The sequence below is a fragment of the Camponotus vicinus genome, unplaced genomic scaffold (genome assembly GCF_025532165.1).
Source record: "Camponotus vicinus isolate PSW18456_S1 unplaced genomic scaffold, iyCamVici1.0 SCAF_12, whole genome shotgun sequence".
Classification (NCBI taxonomy): domain Eukaryota; kingdom Metazoa; phylum Arthropoda; class Insecta; order Hymenoptera; family Formicidae; genus Camponotus; species Camponotus vicinus.
Window position 1 is genome coordinate 5,412,852 of NW_028141948.1, and position 23,715 is coordinate 5,436,566.

The 23,715-nt window shown below is 35.2% G+C and overlaps 1 protein-coding gene and 1 pseudogene across 1 annotated transcript; both read right to left on the minus strand.

Annotated features, from left to right (window-relative positions):
* Nucleotides 1–3,046: 3,046 nt before the first annotated feature.
* On the minus strand, nucleotides 3,047–3,814 carry LOC145963255 (uncharacterized). Its single transcript, XM_083084983.1, has 2 exons — nucleotides 3,792–3,814; nucleotides 3,047–3,674 (listed from the first exon to the last, which is right to left on the minus strand). Exons 1-2 carry the CDS (start codon nucleotides 3,812–3,814, stop codon nucleotides 3,047–3,049), a joined length of 651 nt encoding a protein of 216 aa, XP_082941109.1.
* An 18,309-nt stretch (nucleotides 3,815–22,123) lies between these two features.
* On the minus strand, nucleotides 22,124–23,082 carry LOC145962378 (uncharacterized; annotated as a pseudogene).
* Between the last annotated feature and the right edge of the window lie 633 nt (nucleotides 23,083–23,715).

The window sequence follows — 23,715 nt, forward strand, 5'->3', positions numbered from 1 at the left end:
TTTTAGAAATAAGTGTTATTTACAAGTTAATTACAGAGCAAAATAAAAAAATGTTTCTTGATGATAATGGTGACTTAATAGTATTATTATATTTTGTAAATTTGCTTTATATTAATGAATAAATAAGTTAAGCTTACAAAAATCAAAATAATTTATTTTTATTTGATAAATTTAAAAGAAAACCTGAATTAGAGTTAAGAAGCGATTACTTGTTTCGATTACACGTAATTTCGCCGCATTACTTACTAGAAGAGCATACGACAATCGATCGGATCACCGATTTTAATGAAACTTTGTGAGCCTGTAGTACTTAATACATAACTAATTTGTGTAAAGTAATAAGACGCACTACTCAATCATTCTCGAGAAAGTATACAATTATTCCACGGCCTTATATGGTGCTCGCTAAACTTTAAATGCTTTTTTCTCGAGAACGATGGAGTAGTGCGTCTTATTACTTTACATAAATTAGTTATGTATTAAGTACTACACGCTCACAAAGTTTCATTAAAATCGGTGACCCGAGTGTCGTATACTCTCCTAGTTAGAATTACACAGCGTATTACATAGAATTACTTGGAATTTTCCGGTAATTCGCAATACATATACAAATTTTTGGTAAGTGAGACATTCCTAGGATTTTACGTACTCTGACTAGTCCTGAAACGTTCAATGCTGTGCATAATCATTATTAAAATAAAAAAGTATAATTAATTGAATATGATTTCAGCGTGTGAATATACAGAGGATTGTTCAACTATGAATGATAGTGAGGTCCCAGAAGGAAGTGAGTCTGGTTCAACCATCAGCAATGAACCTCCTAAAACGAAGAAACGTGGATTGAATAAGCTTTCAGGTACGTATAGGGTAATTAAATAATATAAAGTATTTCCGGTCATTTAGCCGCAATTTTAATATAAGACCAACTTTAAATATATGTATAATGTACGTCAATGCTGGGATTTACTTGCAACTTTCGGTCAGATTTCTTAGCTTACGCCTACTATTCCCCTTTTATCGCTCGCGCCTTAGCGACCGCGCCGCCAGACGCTCGTAACTAAGGAGCGCTCAGGAATTGTGCGCGTCACAAATGTAATGTGGCAATCTATCTAAGTTCTCTTTATTGTTTATTAATAAAAATAATTATTCTATTATTAATTACGTATATGTTCTGTAACAATTTAAAATATTTGTGTTTTGAAACGTAATTACAATAAAGAGAACTTAGATAGATAGATTGCCACATTACATTTGTGCGCTCGTTCCTGAGCGCTCTTTAGTTATGAGCGGCGCGAGCGGTAAGAGGGGGAACAGTAGGCGTAAGCTAAGGGCCTGAGCAGAAAGATGGCCGTGGAGTCATAATCGTAGTCGTAGTGATCTAAGACAGTCGTAATTGTAGACGTAAGTAACGCACAAGCTTTGGCTTAACGTATAGAAATACTACACCACGGTGATCACGGTGCTACGATATTAACCGAAAGTGAGTACATATCTTAATAATTTTTAAGTAAATAAAGAGTAATCATATTTAATCGTCCAATTTTATTGTTTAAAAGTAAATAAAATTTTTATTAAGTCTATTATGAAGTAATGATCCTTTTTGTTGGTTATGATAAGCAATAGTAATTTTACGTTAATTAATAATAATTTCAAATTGTTCTGAAAGTAATAATAATTTTACAATTAATATATTATATTTTTATGACATTTATTGTAAAATAATAAATCGTTTTTATGCTTATGTACATATAAGAAAAAAGATGAAAATTGCATTAGATTAGCTGCAATTTTTCTTTATATAAAAATGCCTAAAGAATCTTTTTTCCTTGCTTTTTTCTTGTTAATTTATAAATTTTTTTTAGGTTGCTGTTCAAAAAAAGTTGTTGCATTAAATAATTATGTCAGATCACCATAATTATTGTAATAATTTTCTAAATGAAATCAGTATTCCTACTAAAGATGACGGAGATTCTTTTAATGATTCTGAAAGCATTATTGGTGCAGAAAAAAGTGCTGATGAATTCCTTATAGAATTATATAGAGAACGACCATTTTTGTATGATAAACAAAATCCTAATTTTAAGGATACATTAATGAAACAAAATGCATAGAATGAAATCTCTAAAATAATGATTGAAACAAATTGCGGTAATTTTTAATTAAAATTAAATTTTATTGAGTCGTTTTTAGACATTATATACGTATTTTTATTTAATTATTCTTAAACTGTTATTCTAGGTGACTTTTACACACCTGATTACTGCCAAAGAAGATGCATTTCATTAAGAGAGCAATAAAATCGCGAAAAAAAGAAAATGGAAACTCATACCAAAAGTGGAAGTGGTGCTTCAACTTCTAGTCAATTTTCATTATATCGTCAATTGACATTTTTAGATCAAGTTATTAAAAGGAGAAAGTAATTTTATTCCTATAAATAAGTTATTAATGTAATACTTATAACATGACATTTTTTAATATAACTAGAGCAGTGCTGGGATTTACTTGCAACTTTTGGCCGAATTTCTTAGCTTACGCTTACTGTTCCCCTCTTACCGCTCGCGCCACACGTAACTAAGGAGCGCTCAGGAACGTGCGCGTCACAAATGTAATGTGTGTAATCTATCTATCTAAGTTCTCTTTATTGTAATTACGTTTCAAAACACAAATATTTTAAATTCTTACAGAACATATATGTAATTAATAATAGAATACTTATTTTTATTATTAATAAACAATAAAGAGAACTTAGATAGATTGCCACATAACATTTGTGACGCGCGCGTTCCTGAGCGCTCCTTAATTACGAGCGTCCGATGGCGCGGTCGCTAAGGCGCGAGCGGTAAGAGGGGAACAGTAGGCGTAAGCTAAGAAATATGACCGAAAGTTACAAGTAAATCCCAGCACTGAACTAGAACATAACATTGCGCGCGCTACGTGCGCGCCATTTAACCTTAGTAGTAGTAGTAATAAGAACGGGTGGGGCTAGATCAGTCCCTGATGTCACCTAGATCTAAAAGATCTTCTGTAACCCCGTGGTTGTCTGAGGTTATATGTGGCGATCCAATTTGGCCCTTACAAGAAGGTTATATAGATCGCCCACGCTCACGTTTTGTAATGCACTGGGTTCAACGAACATGTGACCCCAAAGTGTGTATCTCCTAAGAGCAAGTGCGGGACAGTAGCACAAAATGTGAATGCTGTCCTCTTTTTCTTCGCCGCATAGCCGGCAGTCTTTCCGCTCGGCCAAGCCGAGGTTGAATAAGTAGGCCCTGAGGGCCACATGGCCCGTGAGCAGGCCAATGGAGATATTGAGCTTCTTTCTGCTCATGGTTAGGTGTTCATCCGTCCTTTTAGAAAGGGGTCGGTTCAGCAATAACTTAGCTTGACGACACCCCTGAACCTGGCCCCACGAAACTAGATGTTCCCGTTTTAAAGACTCTTTGATGAGTCTTTTACCTATAGTAAAGGGGACGCCAACGACCTGTTTAGCCGGGACCTTGAGGGTGCCTAGCTTTGCCAGGCCGTCCGCCACTTCATTGCCATGAATTCCCTGATGACCGGGAATCCAGGCTAAGGTGATCTTATTGGATTCGCCTAGTCTGTTGAGCGCTAGCATGCAGTCCCAAACCACCGAGGACTCAGTGGTGGTCTTGGCTAGAGCGTTAATGGCTGCCCTATCGGAGCAGATGAGTATATTTCTATTAGTGGCTTTAACTAAGATTAAGGATTTATTTACATATTTAGTTTTTTGTATCACTTTAATGAATTATATTTCTGATTATTTACTTTACTTTAAGTCAAATTTAATTCCCATGCTCTCTATTGCCTATTGTTTGTTCTAATTATTGTTAATTTTAAAGAGAGCTTTTCTCAACATTTATTGATTTACGCCGGTTAAAAGTATGCGTCACAGATTCAATTCGTTTTTCTCTTACAATGTTAAATACAACTACAGTTCTACCAAACTTTTAAAATCATGGATCAATCTTCGAAAGTCTATTATATCCAACAGAATTAGAGTCAAATTCTTGAGAAGATGTATTGCGCATAATATATTTCCGTCACATATAGACCGATTATTGTCAAAATCTAAATTCTCCTTTAAGAATTACAAATCAAGTCACCTTTACAACCGATCAAAATTGAATTTCTTTAACAGAATAATACGTCTCGAACTCAGAGATATTTATTTTCATATTAGAAACAGCTACGAAAACATGTTCCACTTATCCGATGAAATATACAGAACTTTACCTGTGTCTATCTGTAACAACTTTTTTAACAAACAAAGCTTCCCTCTTTTCAAGCATTTTCAAAAAGAGAACAATAGATTTCATAAAAAATTTAATTTCTTATTGTCTAAACGAGGAAACTTAAGTGTTATCAAGCTCGTACAATATTATGGTCTCCAGTATCAATCATCTACTAATAATAACGACTTAATACAACACCGTTTCAAATTTTTCTCTGAACACGCTTCCTTTGTTAATATGCCATCTAATGAGATCATTAAAGTTCGGATTGATCCAACTGCTTACTCAGACCAGCTCTCGAATTTGGATGAAATTAAAGAGAATTGGTTTGTTAACCTATCTAAAGTAGAGATACCGCACGATATACGGTGTTTTTTGCAATTAGGAGAGACTTTTAGGTTTAGAAAACAACCTATGGAAACTTCCAACAGAATCCAGAACGCGAATTAGAGAGCAATCGAAATCCATCATTAAGAACATTCCCACATACTCATACCCTAAAACTCTACAGAATGAATGGTTGACACGAAGTTTGTTGACTACGAAGAAGTTTCTCCATTCAAATAAAGATCTTATCCTCACACGTGCAGATAAAGGTAATGTCACCGTAGCACTTGATAAAACGGATTACTTGAGTAAGGTGGAAGATTTACTTCGAGATAGAAATACATATACAGTTGTTAAAAAAGATCCAACAAAAAAATTAATTTCTAATTTAAGAGAACTGTTAACTAGATGGTATAACCATGGCTACATCATTAGTGCAACGAAGAAATCACTCTCATTTACTGATGGTACCTTGCCAAGAGCTTATGGTTTACCAAAAATCCATAAGATTAATATTCCTCAGAGACTTATTGTTTCCTCCATAAACAGCCCTCTTCACTCTCTCGCATCATTCTTGCATAGAATTATGTATAACAATTTCCCGACAGCTTCTAGCCATATTAGTAACAGCCTCGATCTGGTAAATAAGTTATCGAATATTCAGATTGATAACGACACGAAATTGGTTTCACTAGACGTGATTTCATTGTTTACTAATGTTCCTATAGATATCTCGCATTGGAAAGTGTCTCGAATAGATGGTGTTTCCTTCGTAACAATTGTGACCTGCCAGAATTTGAGTTTTTAAATGCAGTAAAATTAGTTTTGCACTCCACATACTTCACGTTTAAGAACATAATATACAAACAGACATTTGGAACCCCCATGGGTTCTCCTTTATCGCCCATAATAGCGGATATTGTATTACAGGATCTCGAGGATAGAGCTCTGAACACTCTAAGATTTACACCTCTTTTTTATTTTAGATATGTAGATGATATTTTATTGACAGTTCCTTCTGATTCTATTGAATTGACTCTTGTAACATTTAATTCTTTTCATGACAGATTGCAATTCACTTCTGAAGTAGAAGTTGACCGGAAAATTAATTTCTTAGACGTGACTCTTATAGTGAACAATTTTTTAATTTTTGACTTCCATAAGTCTACTTTCTCAGGAAGATATCTAAATTTTAATTCACAACATCCACCTTGCCAGAAGAAAGGCACAATAATTGGCCTAGTGGACAGAGCATTCTCCTTATCACATCCGAGATTCCACAACAAAAATTTGGACTTCGTTATAAGAATTCTTCTGGACAATGGTTATCCTTTAAAATTGATTTTTGACGTCTTCAATCAACGTCTGAAATATTTGATTAATAAACACGGCGACACTAATGACAAGACATTGGAGAACACTTCCTCTTTTTTCACGATTCCGTATTTGCCTAATGTCACAGAGCAATTTAGAAACATCATAAAAAATATGAATATTAGATTATCTTACTTTAGTTTAAACAAATTAAAAAAATTCATCAGAGCACACAAAAATATCCCTAATGAATGTAAAAATAATGTTGTTTATAAGATCAATTGCTCTGAATGTGATGCATCTTATGTGGGTCAGACTTCTAGGATGCTGAAGACCAGAGTCTCTGAACATAGATCACAAATTAACAGGAATGTTACTAATTACTCTGTGATCACTAATCACAGACTTCTTTTTGACCATGAATTTTGCTGGAACGATGTTAAAATTTTAGAGGAGATCCCATACTACAATAAAAGACTGATTTCAGAAATGCTTCATATTAAAAGACAAAAGAATGGTTTGAATTTACAGATAGACACAGATAACCTACCGGCCTTATATCAAGACATAATAAATAAGCTTCCGAAAATTTAAAAGTCATGTAATTGTATATAAACAATATGTTTTGTGAGTTTCCACACATTGTCTGTTCGACTTGAGACTGTTACTTTATCCGTTATAATGTTTTTATTGAATATTCTCTCTCTGAGTTTGTTTAAAAAAAAAAAAAAAAAATCAACGTTAGAGCGGTTTAGTTGAGTGCAATTAAATAATTTCTTTCATACACTTACATCGTACCATTTTCAGGATATGATTGGTACCGTTATCAGATCAGAATTTTGATAATAAATATTATATAGAAGACTCTTTGGGGCTCAACCACCATGGAGCCTTATATGGATAACGTGAGCCCACCAACGATGCGTCTCAGGTCTGTTTTGATATGCGTGATCCACTGACGGCTGGTAGTCTAACATGGAGTTTAACAAGTCTGTCCGATTTCATGACATTGCGTAATTTGGATTTGTATTGTTTATTAAGGGGGGAAATTCCTGTAAACGACGTGTTTTTCAATAATTTTTTACAAAAAACTGAAAGCATTTATTGCAATTTCTGAAGTTACATATTACAATAGACGTTAAAATGTGTACGAAAAAATTTTTTTATGAATAAAAAAAAACAAAATGGCGACGCTACAGCTGACCAAACTTGACTCCTCGGATTTGCGCCGTGCAACGCCCAGGTCCTTGTAGTTATCTGAAATCAACGAACAAAATTTTTTCCATTAAAATATGAAATTCTTCTTTGCATGAACCTAAAATTAACAAAAAAAAGTGAAAAATAAAAATTTGAGGACAAAAAGAAAAAAAAACACTTTTTTCATAAACAAATTGTTAAAAACAATACTTAATATTACAATTTTTATAAAATTTTAGGTTCATGCAAAGGCCAATAAGTTAAAGAATATCTGTGTAAAATTTCAAGTCAATCGGTTGAAAACTTCATGAGTTACGCTGCACGGCGCGGAAAAAAACGTGTTTCGAGAAAAACGCCATTTAAGTTTTCGTTCTTGAAAAGTAAAGTTTAGAGTGATTTATAATTACCCAAGCTTAATCAGCGATGCCAGGACCATAGAGTAAGCCTTCTACTTCAAGGAAACCTTGGCCTTTGCCGCCAAGTTTTGCGGTTTTTTTTATATTTCGAAGGCGACTTCCCATTCGCTTTTCCACATGGCCCACACACTCACTTTTGATAACTGCAATATCTTCGTACGGCTTAGCATCTAATATAGACTTAAAAGTTTTTGTATCGCCATCCCCCACGTAATTAGTGTAACGAACACCAAACTTTTCTTCAGAACGGAGGAACATTTCGAGAACGGCGTCAACCTCTATCTTTCCCACCGAGCCTTTGTGATTGATGGAACAATTCTCCATGTGATTTGCGCCTTCAGGGTCGTCGGCGTTATTTCGGAAATAGGTGCATGCATGGCAATAGCTACTTTTTACTACCAAATCAATTACTTTGCCTGAGTAGTAGGCAATAAGTGTCGTTACACCGTACAATGAGGAGAAGCCGCGCTTCTTCCACGATCCATCACCACTCACAGTTAAATTTAATAACGGCTGTTCCCTCGCCTCATTTTCTTTTTCCTCATCTTCGATCGCATTTTTACTACTCACATTGAACAGTTTCTTGACGGACGTGTGCACATGCTGAATTATTCGATCATAAGCGTGCTGGCTTAGTCCACTGCCGAAATTCATAATACCACAGAATATATTTATTCCTTCTCGAGCGACACCAAGTAAACGCATTGCCAAAACGATTCGTCGGTTTATTTCATACGCGTTGTGTATAAATGGACTTGAGGGAATCATTGTAGTTCCACATTTGCAGGTAACTGTAATTTTGAAGCCTAATCCTTTTTGGCCCGATTCCGCAAATGAATCTTTTTGCTTGCACTGTCTGCACACTAGTATGTCGGCAAGGGCAGAGAAAACGCTAATAAATTCGATTATTCGATAGCAAAAGCTTTGATTGACAATAATATCGTCAGCCGACTTTTTCAATTTTCTCGCCGAGGCGCTCGTCGTTTCGTCGTTTGATTCTTCATCGACGTCCATGTCTGGCACGCTGGAAAATTGATTGCCTTCATATTTTCGACGACGAGGACGGCTAGCACGATAATTTGGATCATCAGTTGGGATCTTACGGCTCATTATTTCAAATAATCACACACTGACGCGATACAATAAACAAATACACCACGTGGCACTAAACCGTATACTAAGAGTAGGTTCTCTCTCAGCTGCTTTTGTGAAAACAAAAATGTCAGTTATACAAGCCGTCAGAAGCGACCCCAACTTTTCAAAAAAGAAACTAGCAAACTTGTTTGGCTTAGAAATTAAACGGTAGAGGTCGTAAAGAGCGCTCGTTCGCTTACCTGCTATCGGTACTTTTGCGCATCACTTTGGTGACTTTCTAGGGACATTAAGGACTTTCTGTTGAGCCCCAAACTTTGAGAATACATTCTTCAGATGCTAAATTAATTTTTAAAGCAAAAAAAAAATGCAAAAAAAAAAATTTTTACAGGAATTTGCCCCCTTAATGCGCTGAAGAAGGCTCAAAGCGAGAGCCAGAAACGTTCGCCTATTTATTTACATATTTAGCTTTTGTATCACTTTAATGAATTATATTTCTGATTATTTACTTTACTTTAAGTCAAATTTAATTCCCATGCTCTCTATTGCCTATTGTTTGTTCTAATTATTGTTAAGATTAAGGTGTTTGCACACTCAAAGATTGCTAGAACCTCAGCTTGGAAAATCGTGGCCAGTTCCCCTAGGGAGTAAGATTCCTTGTGGTTAGTCCTTGAGCCGTAGACTCCAGCTCCAAATCGTCCTTCCGCCCCCGAGCCATCCGTGTACCAGATGTCCCAGTTTGGCCGGCAGATTCGTTCTGGTTTACTCCAATCTTCCCTAGAAGGTATCTGGGTTTTGAAGAACTTAGAGACCTGGGATTTCCTAGGTATTCTGTCCTGTAGCAGAGAGAATGGGTGTTCATGGAGGAACGATAGCCTGGTATGATCAAGATGCTGTCCTCTCCACTCACCCTGACACTTTAATCTGTAGGCAGAAAGTTTGGCTGTGCTGATAATAAAGCGGTCCAGGAGTGGAAGACAGAGTGCAATCTCAAGCGCCTCTGTAGGGGTGGTTCTTATGGCCCTCATCGCCACCCTGAGGTAACAACCCTGAAGGCTTCTGAGTAGGTTCCTGACCCCACTTTCTCCACCCTGGGCCACCAGACCACCGCAGCATATGTGAGACGGGGCAGTAGAATGGCTTTGTAGATCCAGAGGGCAATATTGGGTTTAATGCCCCACGTTTTACCTACAGTCCTTCTACATGCCCACATGGAGGTGTAAAATTTCTTACGTTTGACTTCAAGGTGAAATTTCTAGCTTAGTTTGGGATCAAGATGGATTCCCAGGTACTTCACCGAAAAAGTGTATGGTAGCTCTTTGCCCCAGAGCCTCAAAGGCCCTATGGGTTCGGGCTTGTATTTTCTGGTAAAAATCATGGCCTCGGTCTTAGACGGATTAACCGTGAGACCTTTGGCTTGACACCAGCTTTGAATAATCTTAAGTGCTTTATCCATGAGCTCCTTAAGAGTTGAGAGAAAGCTGCCTCTCACGATTGCAGTCATGTCATCCGCATAGCCACAAACGAGGATGCCCGCTTCTTGTAATTTGACCAGGAGTTCGTCTACCACCAGGCACAAGAGCGGAGAGAGAACGCTGCCCTGTGGACACCCTCTGGCCGGGAGACCACTCAAAGTTTTATCTCCATAGTAACAGTCAGAACTCTGTCCGATAGCATGCTTTGCGTCCAATCGATCAGAGTTTCGGGGATGTGATGCCTGTGCATGGCCTCTTTGATCGCTGTATATGAGGTGGTATCAAATGCCCCCTCAATATCCAGAAATAATCCTAGGGCCAGCTCCAGTCGCCAGCTGTGTCTCAATCTTGCTCACAAGGTGATGAAGGGCAGTATCCGTGGATCTGCCCGCTCTATAGGCATATTGAGAAAATGCCAGCGGTCGAGTAGTAAGGGGATATGTCCTAATATGACTGTCTATCAGTCTCTCCATTGTCTTCAAAACAAAGGAGGTAAGGCTAATGGGTCTGAAGTTTTTGGCCAAGATATGGCCGTTTCTGCCTGGTTTAGATATAAAAGTGACTCTGGTGCCACTCCAGACAAGGGGCACGTGTCTAAGGGCTATACTAGCCCTAAGCACTTTAACTAGGGGGCCTATCAAAAGGCTCAAACCCTCTTGTAAGCAGGCGGGATAAATCCCGTCTGGTCCAGGTGATTTATAGGGCTTGAAGGTTTTGACAGCCCATTCAACACCTTTGGGATGGACTATCTTCGCCGCTAGTGACCAATCCCTGGGTTTAAAAATTTCCCTGGGTCTCACACGGGCGGTAGGAAGATTGTCGACCGTTCGAAAACCTGAGAAATGAGTCTCCATAAGGTGCTCGATAGATTCAGTGAGGTTGACTGTGTAGCCTGTGTCGGGACGCTTGAGACATTCCAACTGGGTGCGATTGTTAGAGCTGAGTATTCTGTTTAGCCTGGAGGCCTCTGGAGCGCTCTCGATGCTTGCGCAGAACTCTCTCCAGCTGTTGCGTTTACTTCTGACTATTTCCTTGCTATACCTGCGTTGGGCGTTCCTAAAGGCTTCCCAGTGCGAAGACAAGCAAGAGTTTCTTGCCCTGTTAAAGAGTCTCCTGGTCTCGGATCTGAGCTTTGACAGCTCTTTGTTCCACCAGGGGACTTTGGTCTGGGACCGTATAAGCTTCAGGGGGCAGTTTGCCTCAAAGGCATCCGAGATAGCGTTACTTAAGCAAGCCGCGGCAGTTTCCAGATTATCCCTGGTATGGAATCTGGTCGGAACGGTAGTTAGTCTATTCTTCAAGTCTAGCCTGAAGCCGTCCCAATTCGTTTTCCTAGGCTTTCGCCTACGCAAGATCGTAGGTTGCTAGCGAAGGGTGAGGCGTATCTGCCTGTGATCGGATCCTGAAGGTTCGTCTAAGACCCTCCAGTCTCTTACCAGTTCAGACACGCCCTTGGTACAAATAGTGATATCGATTACCTCCTGTCTTTTAGCGTCCATAAAGGTAGGTTCCGTACCTCTGTTTAGGATGATAACTCCCTTGTCCAGGATGAAGTCATGCAAGCTCTCCCCAGTGTTGCCAGAAATGAGCTGCGCACGGTCTCACACACAAAGAAAGAGCCGTGTACGTGAAGCGCTCGGCGCTCGGCTATCTTCGGGCAGTGGAAGAGCGCCGACGTATAATCTACTGTCTTCTTCTTTCTCGAGCGCTGTAGCTATAGCTAATGCCTCGAGAATCGTATGTTAGCGGTTCGATCTATTTATTAGGTCTCGCGTAAAAACATGTAAAATTTATGCGTAAAATTAAATAAATCTTTAATCCTTTAAAAAATTTAATTAATTAATTAAATAAACCTCCTAATTACAATTTATTTTGCATATAAAAGATATAACTAATTTGAAAAATAAAGGATAGAAAGAAAATAAATGATAAAAATCCACTCTTGGCCAACATGCATGTTTTTTCTTTCAAGAAATCACACAATAATAATATTTAATAATATTTTCTAATAAATAATATAATATTCTAATAGCATGTATAATGTTTTATCAATTTGTAAATAAACAACGTACATGTTGTTGCTCAACGGAAACCGCGAGAAGGTGGTGGTCTCTTCCGTCAAGAGGAAATGTAAAAAAAATGTTTTCTTAAAATATATATTAAATATTACTATTAAATTAAATACTATATTAAATATATTAAATATTATATATTATAAATATTATATACTAAATATTATATATTAAATGTTATATATTAAATAAAAATTATATATAATGAAATAATATTATATACATATATACATATATATAAATAGAAAATTATTTAAATATAATATAAAAAAAAAGAATTTTTTGTACATTTCCAAAGAATATGATGGATAGAACAGAGGATAGTTATAGAAAGATAGACATAACATAAATATAAGAAGATAGATATAAAATATAAAAGAATATAAAGAATAGAACATAGAGAAAGAACAAAATCGAAAAAAGCGCACATGTTTTACTTAATATAATATCGAGAAAATTGTGTGTGTGTGTGTATATATATATATACATATATATATATTTTTTTTCTCGATAAAAATATTTCTGAAAATATGTAGTTGAACTATCACGGTATACTATTATATAGTTGATTACTGAATTTATAGCAGAGCACATATATTTCATAAAACTATAAATAAACTGAGTAGAGATTAATATATTATTATAATTTCATATATCACGGATTACGTGATAAAAATATGTAATCACATGATAAAAATAATATATGTCTTTCACACATATTTTACATACAATGAGCATTTAAAACAATAAGGAAATACTTTCCGATTTTATCGAAAAATATCTTTCTTCGTATTTAAAAGGAATGTCTTATTTAAAATAACAATTTTATAATTTCAAATTACAATTTTAATTACAATTGTATTAATACATATTTTTAAAGTTATATTTTGTATTTTTGTAATAAAACAATTTTAAAGTTAACTCTTTTGTTACTTTATATTTTTATTTTTTATTATTTTTATGTTTGTTTTTATTATTTTTTATTCTTAATGAAATATTATTTTTTATTTCATTTTTAATAAGAAATGAGTACCGCCGATCTAATATACACCAGGGGAAAGTCGATCGAATTTTGCAAGTCGTGTATATATATATACATATATATTGTATGTATATATGCCTGTGTATGAATATTTTAATTTCATTTTTATTCAATTGAATAAAAAAGTCTTGAATTTGATTTAATGCATCTTGTCCAATGATGATTAAACGTTGATTTTCCAAAATAATAGTGCAGACCGGTTTCTTTCCCAAATACGATTTCTTGAAATACATAAGAAGTACTGATGAAGATAAAATTTGCTTGTCTCCTTCTTCTTTTTCTTTTCTTTTAATTCTTTATAAGAGCACATAGAAACATGATAATCTTCTATAGCATCTGTAGCATCAACTTCGATGTCATTTATGTCTTCTTAATAAAATCGTCGCTAATAATTTTATTTTCAGTGTGCAGGTAATTAGTTTCTTTTCCAGTCCACAGCTCTCGAGTTAGTCACAAAAATTGTGACTAGTACTAGCGCTACACGTTTATGTTTGGCAGCGCTAGAGGCGCTAGTATTAACCTGACCTGCTTGCCGTCGGTCGTCGCGTCGCGCGCTTTGCATCGAGTATCGCGTTCTGTTAACGCGTTTCTTTAATCGAGTGTGTAATTAATAATTAAATGCGTTAATCGTTTATTAAGTTCGTACCGTAACCGTTGGTAAATTCCTCCTTTTATCAATCGTGAGTGATTAAGTGCGCGAGTAAATTTGTAAAAGTGTCGAAAGTGATGAAAGAAAAAACTTCGCTTATTTGTGTCAGACTGCGTGTTGAAGAAACGACGTCTCGTCGACGACGATTATTATCGTGCAACACACTGGGCACTGTTATTTATCAGCAGTATGAAGAATCTCATTATTAAGGTAAGAATAAGTGAGTGAGTGAGTGAGTGAGAGAGTGAGAGAGAAAGAGGGAGAAAGAGAGAGAGAGAGAGAGAAAAAGAGAGAGAGTACGGTGCATGTGTGGATACGCGTGCATAAATACCCCCCCCCCCCACACACACACACACACACACACACTGATTGTTACACTCATCGTGTGCAGCAATCAGCTGATCGCGTCGCGCGCCCCACATGATCGCCTGTATCGGACGGTGAGTTGCGCCGTCCCTGTCTACCTCTTGTACTCGTTCCGTAATTCGCGAACTATTTTATTTAATAATTTAAAAACTAAGCCTCGTAGACAATTTTGGTAAAGGGAAAATCGTCTTAGAATAGACTCGACAATTTATCTTTTTAAAGACAAACGTCTGTTCAGAATCACCCTGTATACACAAAAATGTAAAATTCGATAAACTAATATTCATATACTGCATATCACATAACGTTAATGTCGGCGGTACACGTTATTTTTACAAAAATATAGTTAACTTTAAAATTGAATTAGATTACATAATTTTTATAAAAATATAAAAAATAATATTTTTGAAGCTTTTTTTATATCAATTTTTTTAATTGCTAAACATTATTTTGTCTACAAAATTATAATTTTAAATAAAACATCTTTGTACAAGTGGAAAGTATTTCCTATATTATTTGAGAATAATATGATTTCCTTTTTAATATAAATTTGAAATATTTACATTATATTAAGTAAAACATAAATTCTCTAAATTTCTTGGAGTGAAATTCCATTCGAAATTAATGAGACTTTATTTGAAGCAATGGTAATAATATTACTATTCCGAGAGAGTGACATTTCACTTTTTTATAACAATAAATATTAAACTATAAGCATAGAGGAAATTTGCAGTCCATATAAATTAATGTTTCAAACTATTACAATGAGTTTTTCATTCTTTTTCGAATAAATTCTGTATTGCAATGTTTAGCGTTAAAATATTCATTCACAAAATGAATAAAATTTTAATGATTGTAAAATTTCACTCTTTACGAGTAAAAAGTCACTCTGTTTTGAGTAACATGGATATCAGATTTTATTTTTCAAATGAAATTTGGTCCAAGAAATTTAGAGAAAAAAAACGAACAAATGGAACGTTATATTTTGGCAATAATAATATAGGTATACAAAGTTCAGAAAGTGTCACAGGTAGAGATCAGGACTTCGTGGTTCGTCACTTCCACAGTATTTAACGACTCCAAACCCTCTCTACCTGTGTGCGTATACGTATGCGTGTGCATATGTGTAATATGAATACATGTATACCAAAGATCAAAAGAGTTTCATGTCCAGCTAAAACTGAAAGCTAAGCTGAACTTAACGTGCAGTTAATAACATTTATAATATCAAATTTTTTTTATGCTTTTTTTTATAAAACATTTCATATAATCAAAACAAAATAAATAACGTTTCTCGTTAGATATGTTGATTCCGAAACTTTACATATTCGAACGCAATTAGTAAAATAAATTGATATCAATGCCAAAGATTGTAGCGCAGAAAAATTATTTAAAGCTTTTGAATTAAAAATGACTAAACTTCAGATTCCATTTTTAAATATTATTGCTCTGTCATGCGATAATGTATCTGTCATGACAGGAAAACATTTATCTTAAAAAAAAATCTTGAATCAAAATGCATAAACTTATTAACATTTTCATGTCCTTGTCATTCTGTCGCGTTAGTTGCACACGCTGCATGCGCTAAGATGCCTGAATGTTGTGAAGAATTTCTGAGGAAAATTGCAAGTTATATTAATAGCAGTCCAAAACGCTTAGCTATTTTTAATGAATTTTGTGAATGTTTCCAAGATACGAATCGCAAAATTTTGAAGTTATGTGATACTCGATGGCTTTCGCATTATTCATGTATTGATAGACTTCTTGAGTCATGGGATTCAATAAAATATTTTCTTAACGAAATAGTCGTGAGCGAGAAAACGAAATTTGCAGAATATTTATTATCTTTAATGGAAAATGTTGATCTAAAAGCATATTATTTATTCTTAAAATATGTTTTAAATTTTTTCAATTCTTTCAATGCTTTTTTTCAAGCTCATGAAACTAGGATTCATTTGTTACAGTCCAAATCCGTTAATTTTCTTGTGCAAATCTCCAAACATTTTTTAAAACCAGAATTGTTGAAACATTTACTTACAAATATTTCATTTCACGAAAAAGAGAATCACAAATCTCTCGATAATGTAACTTTGGGATCAGAATGCGAAGAATATCTTTGTAAATTAATAAAAGAAGGACATGCAAATGTTACTACAATTATTCGACAAAGTTGTTTGCAGTTTTACATCACTGCTGCTGAGGAAATTAGAAAGAGATTACCCGTCAATAATATATTTTTACATAAATTACAAGTATTTCAATCACACGTAGCTTTATTTGACAATAACAGGGAAACATCTTTTAACGATGTTTCTTTTATCGCGAAAACCCTCAACGGCTTCGATCTAGATGGTTTAAAGAAAGAATGGCTCCAATTATATTTAGATTTAATTATCGAAGAAAAACAAACTCTTTCAAAAAATAATTTCGATAATATGTGGAAGGAAATTTTAAAACGTCCATCCATTAGTAATAGTAAATATCCGAATTTAAAATCACTTTTAAATGCAATTAGATCACTTCCAAATTCTAACGCGGATCCTCAGAAAACATTTAATGACTTGAAACTCTTTCTGTGTGTGTGTGTGTGTGTGTGTGTGTGTGTGTGTGTGTGTGTGTGTGTGTCACAGCAGAGATCAGGATCCCGTGGTTCGTCACTCCCACAGTATTTAACGACTCCAAACTCTCTCTGTCTGTGTGTGTCTTAACTTTGAATACCCATACATTATGTACACTAAATAAAAAATATATCATATTATATGAATAATAATGTTGGAGAGAAAGAGAGAGAGAGAGAGAGAGAGAGAGAGAGAAAGAGAGAGGGAGAAAGAGAGAGAGAGAGAAAGAGAGAAAATATTATTCATATAATATGATATATATAATAATGTCTAAAGAATAATATATTATTTTTTAGACATTATATTATTGCGTATTATTAGACGAGGAGGGACCTGCAACATCTGCAATGTCTGCCGTATATAATTTCAAGCTACATTTCTGTTTCTTTAATGGTGGTACATATAAATTAAATGAAGGCATTCGTTGCAGATGATTCTCATCCACTACCATATTTAAAGCGGTTTCCCCCCTCGTCTTCAACGCTGATTTAAATACGCAACTGGCATTAATACTGGTCGCTGATAATTTATTTCTTTTTTTTGTTTGTAAATCAGAAAGGACAGAAAATGTTCTTTCAGGATCCGCGTTAGAATTTGGAAGTGATCTAATTGCATTTAAAAGTGATTTTAAATTCGGATATTTACTATTACTAATGGATGGACGTTTTAAAATTTCCTTCCACATATTATCGAAATTATTTTTTGAAAGAGTTTGTTTTTCTTCGATAATTAAATCTAAATATAATTGGAGCCATTCTTTCTTTAAACCATCTAGATCGAAGCCGTTGAGGGTTTTCACGATAAAAGAAACATCGTTAAAAGATGTTTCCCTGTTCTTGTCAAATAAAGCTACGTGTGATTGAAATACTTGTAATTTATGTAAAAATATATTATTGACGGGTAATCTCTTTCTAATTTCCTCAGCAGCAGTGATGTAAAACTGCAAACAACTTTGTCGAATAATTGTAGTAACATTTGCATGTCCTTCTTTTATTAATTTACAAAGATATTCTTCGCATTCTGATCCCAAAGTTACATTATCGAGAGATTTGTGATTCTCTTTTTCGTGAAATGAAATATTTGTAAGTAAATGTTTCAACAATTCTGGTTTTAAAAAATGTTTGGAGATTTGCACAAGAAAATTAACGGATTTGGACTGTAACAAATGAATCCTAGTTTCATGAGCTTGAAAAAAAGCATTGAAAGAATTGAAAAAATTTAAAACATATTTTAAGAATAAATAATATGCTTTTAGATCAACATTTTCCATTAAAGATAATAAATATTCTGCAGATTTCGTTTTCTCGCTCACGACTATTTCGTTAAGAAAATATTTTATTGAATCCCATGACTCAAGAAGTCTATCAATACATGAATAATGCGAAAGCCATCGAGTATCACATAACTTCAAAATTTTGCGATTCGTATCTTGGAAACATTCACAAAATTCATTAAAAATAGCTAAGCGTTTTGGACTGCTATTAATATAACTTGCAATTTTCCTCAGAAATTCTTCACAACATTCAGGCATCTTAGCGCATGCAGCGTGTGCAACTAACGCGACAGAATGACAAGGACATGAAAATGTTAATAAGTTTATGCATTTTGATTCAAGATTTTTTTTAAAAGATAAATGTTTTCCTGTCATGACAGATGCATTATCGCATGATAGAGCAATAATATTAAAAAATGGAATCTGAAGTTTAGTCATTTCTAATTCAAAAGCTTTAAATAATTTTTCTGCGCTACAATCTTTGGCATCAATATCAATTAATTTTACTAATTGCGTTCAAATATCTAAAGTTTCGGGATCAACATATCTAACGAGAAACGTCATCTATTTTTCATTAGTAATATCTGATGTTTCATCGATAAAAATCTCGTATTTTGGATCTTATTAACAACACGTTCTGTGTCAACTGAACACAAAACATTGGTAATTATATTTTTGCATTTTGTTCGACCCATTGTCATGCTTTTCAAGACATTAGGGTCTTTCCCTATGTCTTGAAAAAGACTGAGAATCTCTTTTGCTGTTTGATGAGGAATATTTTTTTCGGTAATAAGTGCTGCAAATCTTATTTCCGCTATTTTTTTCCGCTCATCAAACGTCAAAAGAGATTCATCAGTTTGCGTATTTAAATCTTCATTCGACTTGTTCGTTTCACTTTTTTTCGAATTTGTTTTATGTATGTTGGATTCTGCGTGTTGATATATATGTGATAGAGTGCTGTCAATCGATCTATCGCAAATTATACAGTAACATGAGCTAGTGTTATTCGGTTCTTCGCGTAACCATAATTTAAAATCTTCTATATCTAGCCATTGTTGTCTAAATTTTCTTTTGCAATGTGCTTTATTTCTTGTACATTGCCATCAGTATTTGCAAGATTTTCTTTATTATTTTCTTTGTGACACGCAGAATCCGCATGCCTGGAAACACGCGATGTACACGAAAAAGCTTTATTGCATATAGTACAAAAATAACGAGTGTCATCTGATGATACTTGGCAAATCCAAGATTTATAACGATCATTGCTAAGCCAAGCTAACGAGAATTTTTGCTTCGAGCTTTTTTTCAAATCATCGCGTGTTTCCATATTGAGTAGAAAACTAGAAAACAGAAAAGAGTAATAGCTAAGAAAGAAAGAAATAATAAAGAGATAGCAAAATAACGAAAACGAAAAAAAAGAGAGATGTAGATCAGATAGAAAAAGAAGAAGGGAAACAAAGCAAAAAAGTATAGCAAAGAACTAAAAGAATAAAAGCAGAAATTGAAAAAGTGAGAAAAGTACCGTGGAAAGTTTCGCTAGGCTGAAGAAGAGAGCTCTCGATATCACGCGCGTGCAAGCGATACAGCGGCAATGGTGCGGCGGCACAGCGTTTAACAAAGAAGCAGCACATTTTATAAAACAAATGCGCAACATCTATTCAGGAATGTACCGATAGAACGATAAGGCAAACTTATTTCGAGAATGATAAGGATGCTTAAAAGTAATATCAGTGTCGTATATAAAATAATCATTATAATGTTAAATTTTTGAAAAATACATTTTTGTATTTATTAATATATTTTTATTGAAAAAAAGTACTAAACGTTACAAAATTTTGTTTATATTTTTGCTATTTTAATTTTTTTATAGTTTGCATTGAAAAGATAATTTAGAAGAAATAAAACAAAAAGAAAAAGAAAATCTGTAATCTTCATTGTAATCGTCACCACTTATCATGTACACGCTTTTATGTATTTTAAAAAATCGTATTCGGAAGAGATATCGGTCTATACTCTCGTTTTGAAAAAGCATGAAAATTAATGCTTATCATTGCATTTTGCACAAGGATGCATTAAATCAATTCAAATGGACCGAATAAAAATTGTATCCAAATATTTATACGGTGGCATGTATATGTATATATGTGTATGTGTGTGTGTGTGTGTGTGTGTGTGTGTGTGTGTGTGTGTGTGTGTACACACATACACATGATTTGCAAAATCCGATCGATTTCCTCCTGTACATATTATATAATATTAGATTGGCTCATTTCTCATTAAAAAAATAGAATAGAAAATAATAAAGACAAAAATAAAAATAATAAAACATAAGATAGAAAACAATAAAATAACACAATAAAATAACAAAATTGTTTTATTATAGGAATAAAAAATATAGACTTATTATAAATATGTAATTATAGAATTGTTGTTTAAAATTGTATTTTTAAATAAGACATTTCTCTTTTAAATATAAAAAATATCTCAATAAAATCGGCAAGTCCTATTGTTTGAAATGCTCATTGTGTATAAAACATGTGTATGAAATACAAATATTATTTTTATCATGTGATTACACATGTAATCCGTGATATATAAAGTTAATAATATATTAATCTCTATTCTGTTTATACTTTTTGAAAAATATGCTCTGCTAAGTTCAGTAATCAACTGTACAATTGTGTATCGTAATAGTTTAACTGTATATTTTCAGAAATATTTTTATCGAGAAAATATATATATATTATTTTCTCAATATAAGAAACATGTGCACTTTTTCCGGTTTTTTTTCTATGTTTTATTCTTTATATTCCTTATTTTTTATATCTATCTTTTTGTATTTATTTTATGTGTCCTTTCTAACTATCTTCTGTTCTCTTTGTATTTTTTCGAAATATAACAAAATTCTTTTCTTTAATATTACATTAAAATATTTATCTATTTATCTATGTATATATATATATATATATATATATATATATATATATTATATCATTATAAGTATTTTTTACTTCATATATAATATTTAATTTTTATATTTTATTTAATTTAATAATAATATTCAATATGTCTATTTACAAATTGATAAAATGTCATACATGGCACTAAAATATTATTTATTAGAAAATATTATTAACATGTGTGATTTCTTGAAAGAAAAAACGTACATGTTGGCCAAGAGTGGATTTTTATCATTTATTCTCTTTCTATCCTTTATTTTTCAAATTAGTTATATCTTTTATATGCGAAATAAATTGTAATTAGGAGATTTATTTAATTAATTAATTTAATTTTTTAAAGGATTAAAGATTTATTTAATTTTACGCATAAATTTTACATGTTTTTACGCGAGACCTAATAAATAGATCGAACCGCTAACATACGATTCTCGAGGCATTAGCTATAGCTACAGCGCTCGAGAAAGAAGGAGACAGTAGATTATACGTCGGCGCTCTTCCACTGCCCGAAGATAGTCGAGCACCGAGCGCCTCACGTACACGGCTCTTTCTTTGTGTGCGAGACCGTGCGCAGCTCATTTCTGGCATCACTGGCTCTCCCCTCTCGGGTTGATGTTTGAGCTCCCCCAACCAACATGGTGGCATCACAGCCCAAAAGGAGTTCGAGTCCTGCTTCCTCAGTATGGGCAATCAAGTTCTTGACATTGTCCTGAGGTGGAGGATCGCAGGAATCGTAGGGCATGTATGCTGACCCTATGAGTAAGTCCATTGTCTTCCCCTCCTCCAGGTTGATGCTCGTCTGGACGACAGTTAGATCTTCGCTGCTAAGCTGAGGCAGAAAAGTGATATTAAGGCCTTTTGCTACAATGCATGTCCTTAGTTTGCGGTTCGAGCAGGCTCTGAAAATAGTTCCACAGCCGCCCAAACCTTTGATGGCATTATTCAGGAGCCAAGGCTCCTGGATAATGGCAAGGTGTGTGCATCGCAGCAGTGCTCCTGGCAAGGATAGCCGAGGCGCCTTTACTGTGATGCAAGTTAATTTAGGTGATGGGTACCGTGGAGACCGTCATATTTAGGCAGTCTCCCCTGGTATTCCCTTCACAGATTCAGGCTTCCTGCCGTACTCCTTTTCAAGTAGCCTAACGGTTGCCTGTCCGAGACTGCAGCTGGGCCTGAAATTGCAGGACTTTAGGGCGTCTAGAGATTGATTCCCAATCAGACAGGCGAAGTGGGTGCTCGTAGCATCCCCACTCACGCTCCCCTGGTGACGATCCAATCTCCGGTCGCCAGTCCTGCGTTTTGTCTGCCGAGGAGCCTCAAGGCTTCCTCAGCAGACAAGTCTGGCTACTCTACGTGTACCACCACTCGATGGCGCCTAGGCAGCTCGTCGACCGGCACTACACGTAGGGAGTTTCCCCCCACCTTCAGTTCGGAGGATAGGCTTTTTAGCCAGTCCCCCGACTGCTCGTCGTCGCACAGAAAAACAAAGTCTCCGTCTCTCTCCCAGGAGCCGGAGAATGTGGGGGCTTTTGTACCCTCGGGTAACTCGAGGATACGCCCTCTGATCATTTTCCTGATCAGTCCACAGTCCACAGCTCCTAGCTTCTTATCAGGAAAGCCCTCCAAAATGAGGGCTAATCTTATAAGCCCTTTGGTCGCTTGGGCATATGACCCTTGATCATTGATCTTGGGTCGTTTGCCCTGGCGAGTATCGTTGGGGCTATGGGTGTTATTCCCCAGCCGGGCGCGTTTAAGCGCCACAGTCGGGGCTCCACCGCTACTGGGCCCAGGACTAGAATCAGCTTCAGCGAGAGGGATTTGGGCTTTAGTAGCCTTTCCCTCCCTCTGAAGCTGTTTCTTGTAGCGTCTCCTTGCAGCTCCGCTATATCTAACTCGGGTTTTAGGTGCCCCTGAGTTGCATTCCTCCGGTCGTTCGCTCCCTAAGGAAGCCACGCCCTGGAGGACTTTATCCATGATGTTGTCTTTTGTTGTCTTGTTCGTTTGTTGGTTTGTAGTAATAGTTATGTCCATTTTGTTCCCACGAGAACCGCGGATGCGCGATATCACCCAACCAGAGCCGCGAATGGCTGGGGCTTTGGCTAAATACCCCGGAGGTCGCCCGGTATCCGGGGGAACCGTTCGAGACGCAGCACCCCCTGCGCCACGCAGCCGTCGGCACGGTTTCATTAACACCTTGGCTTGGGGGATCCCTCTTCGTTGGTCGCACCCGGTTTCACCCCTTAACGGGTGGGCCCGGATGCGATCATAAGCCCCTCCATCACGCCAAGGTCGAGATCCATTCGGGGGGGCCATTTAACCTTAAAAATGTAAAAAAATTACAATATATATTTTAAAAATTTATATTTATTTATGAAAATTACAATTCTTTAATTAGGATAATATAATTTAATACAATTCTTTGATTAGGCTAATATTAAAATTAAATTAAGTTACATATATATCAATGGCACATAATAGCCATACATATATATTAATAGCCGCACATATACAGGGTGATTCAAAACAACCTGATGTCTTTGAAATATGATATTCTTGAACGAATTCTAGGACTATTTTTCCTCTTGAAAAATTTTGTCCAAAGCTTAATTTTTGAGTTATAATAGAAAATAGTTGGCTACTCACGAATCCGATACAACGGGCAGG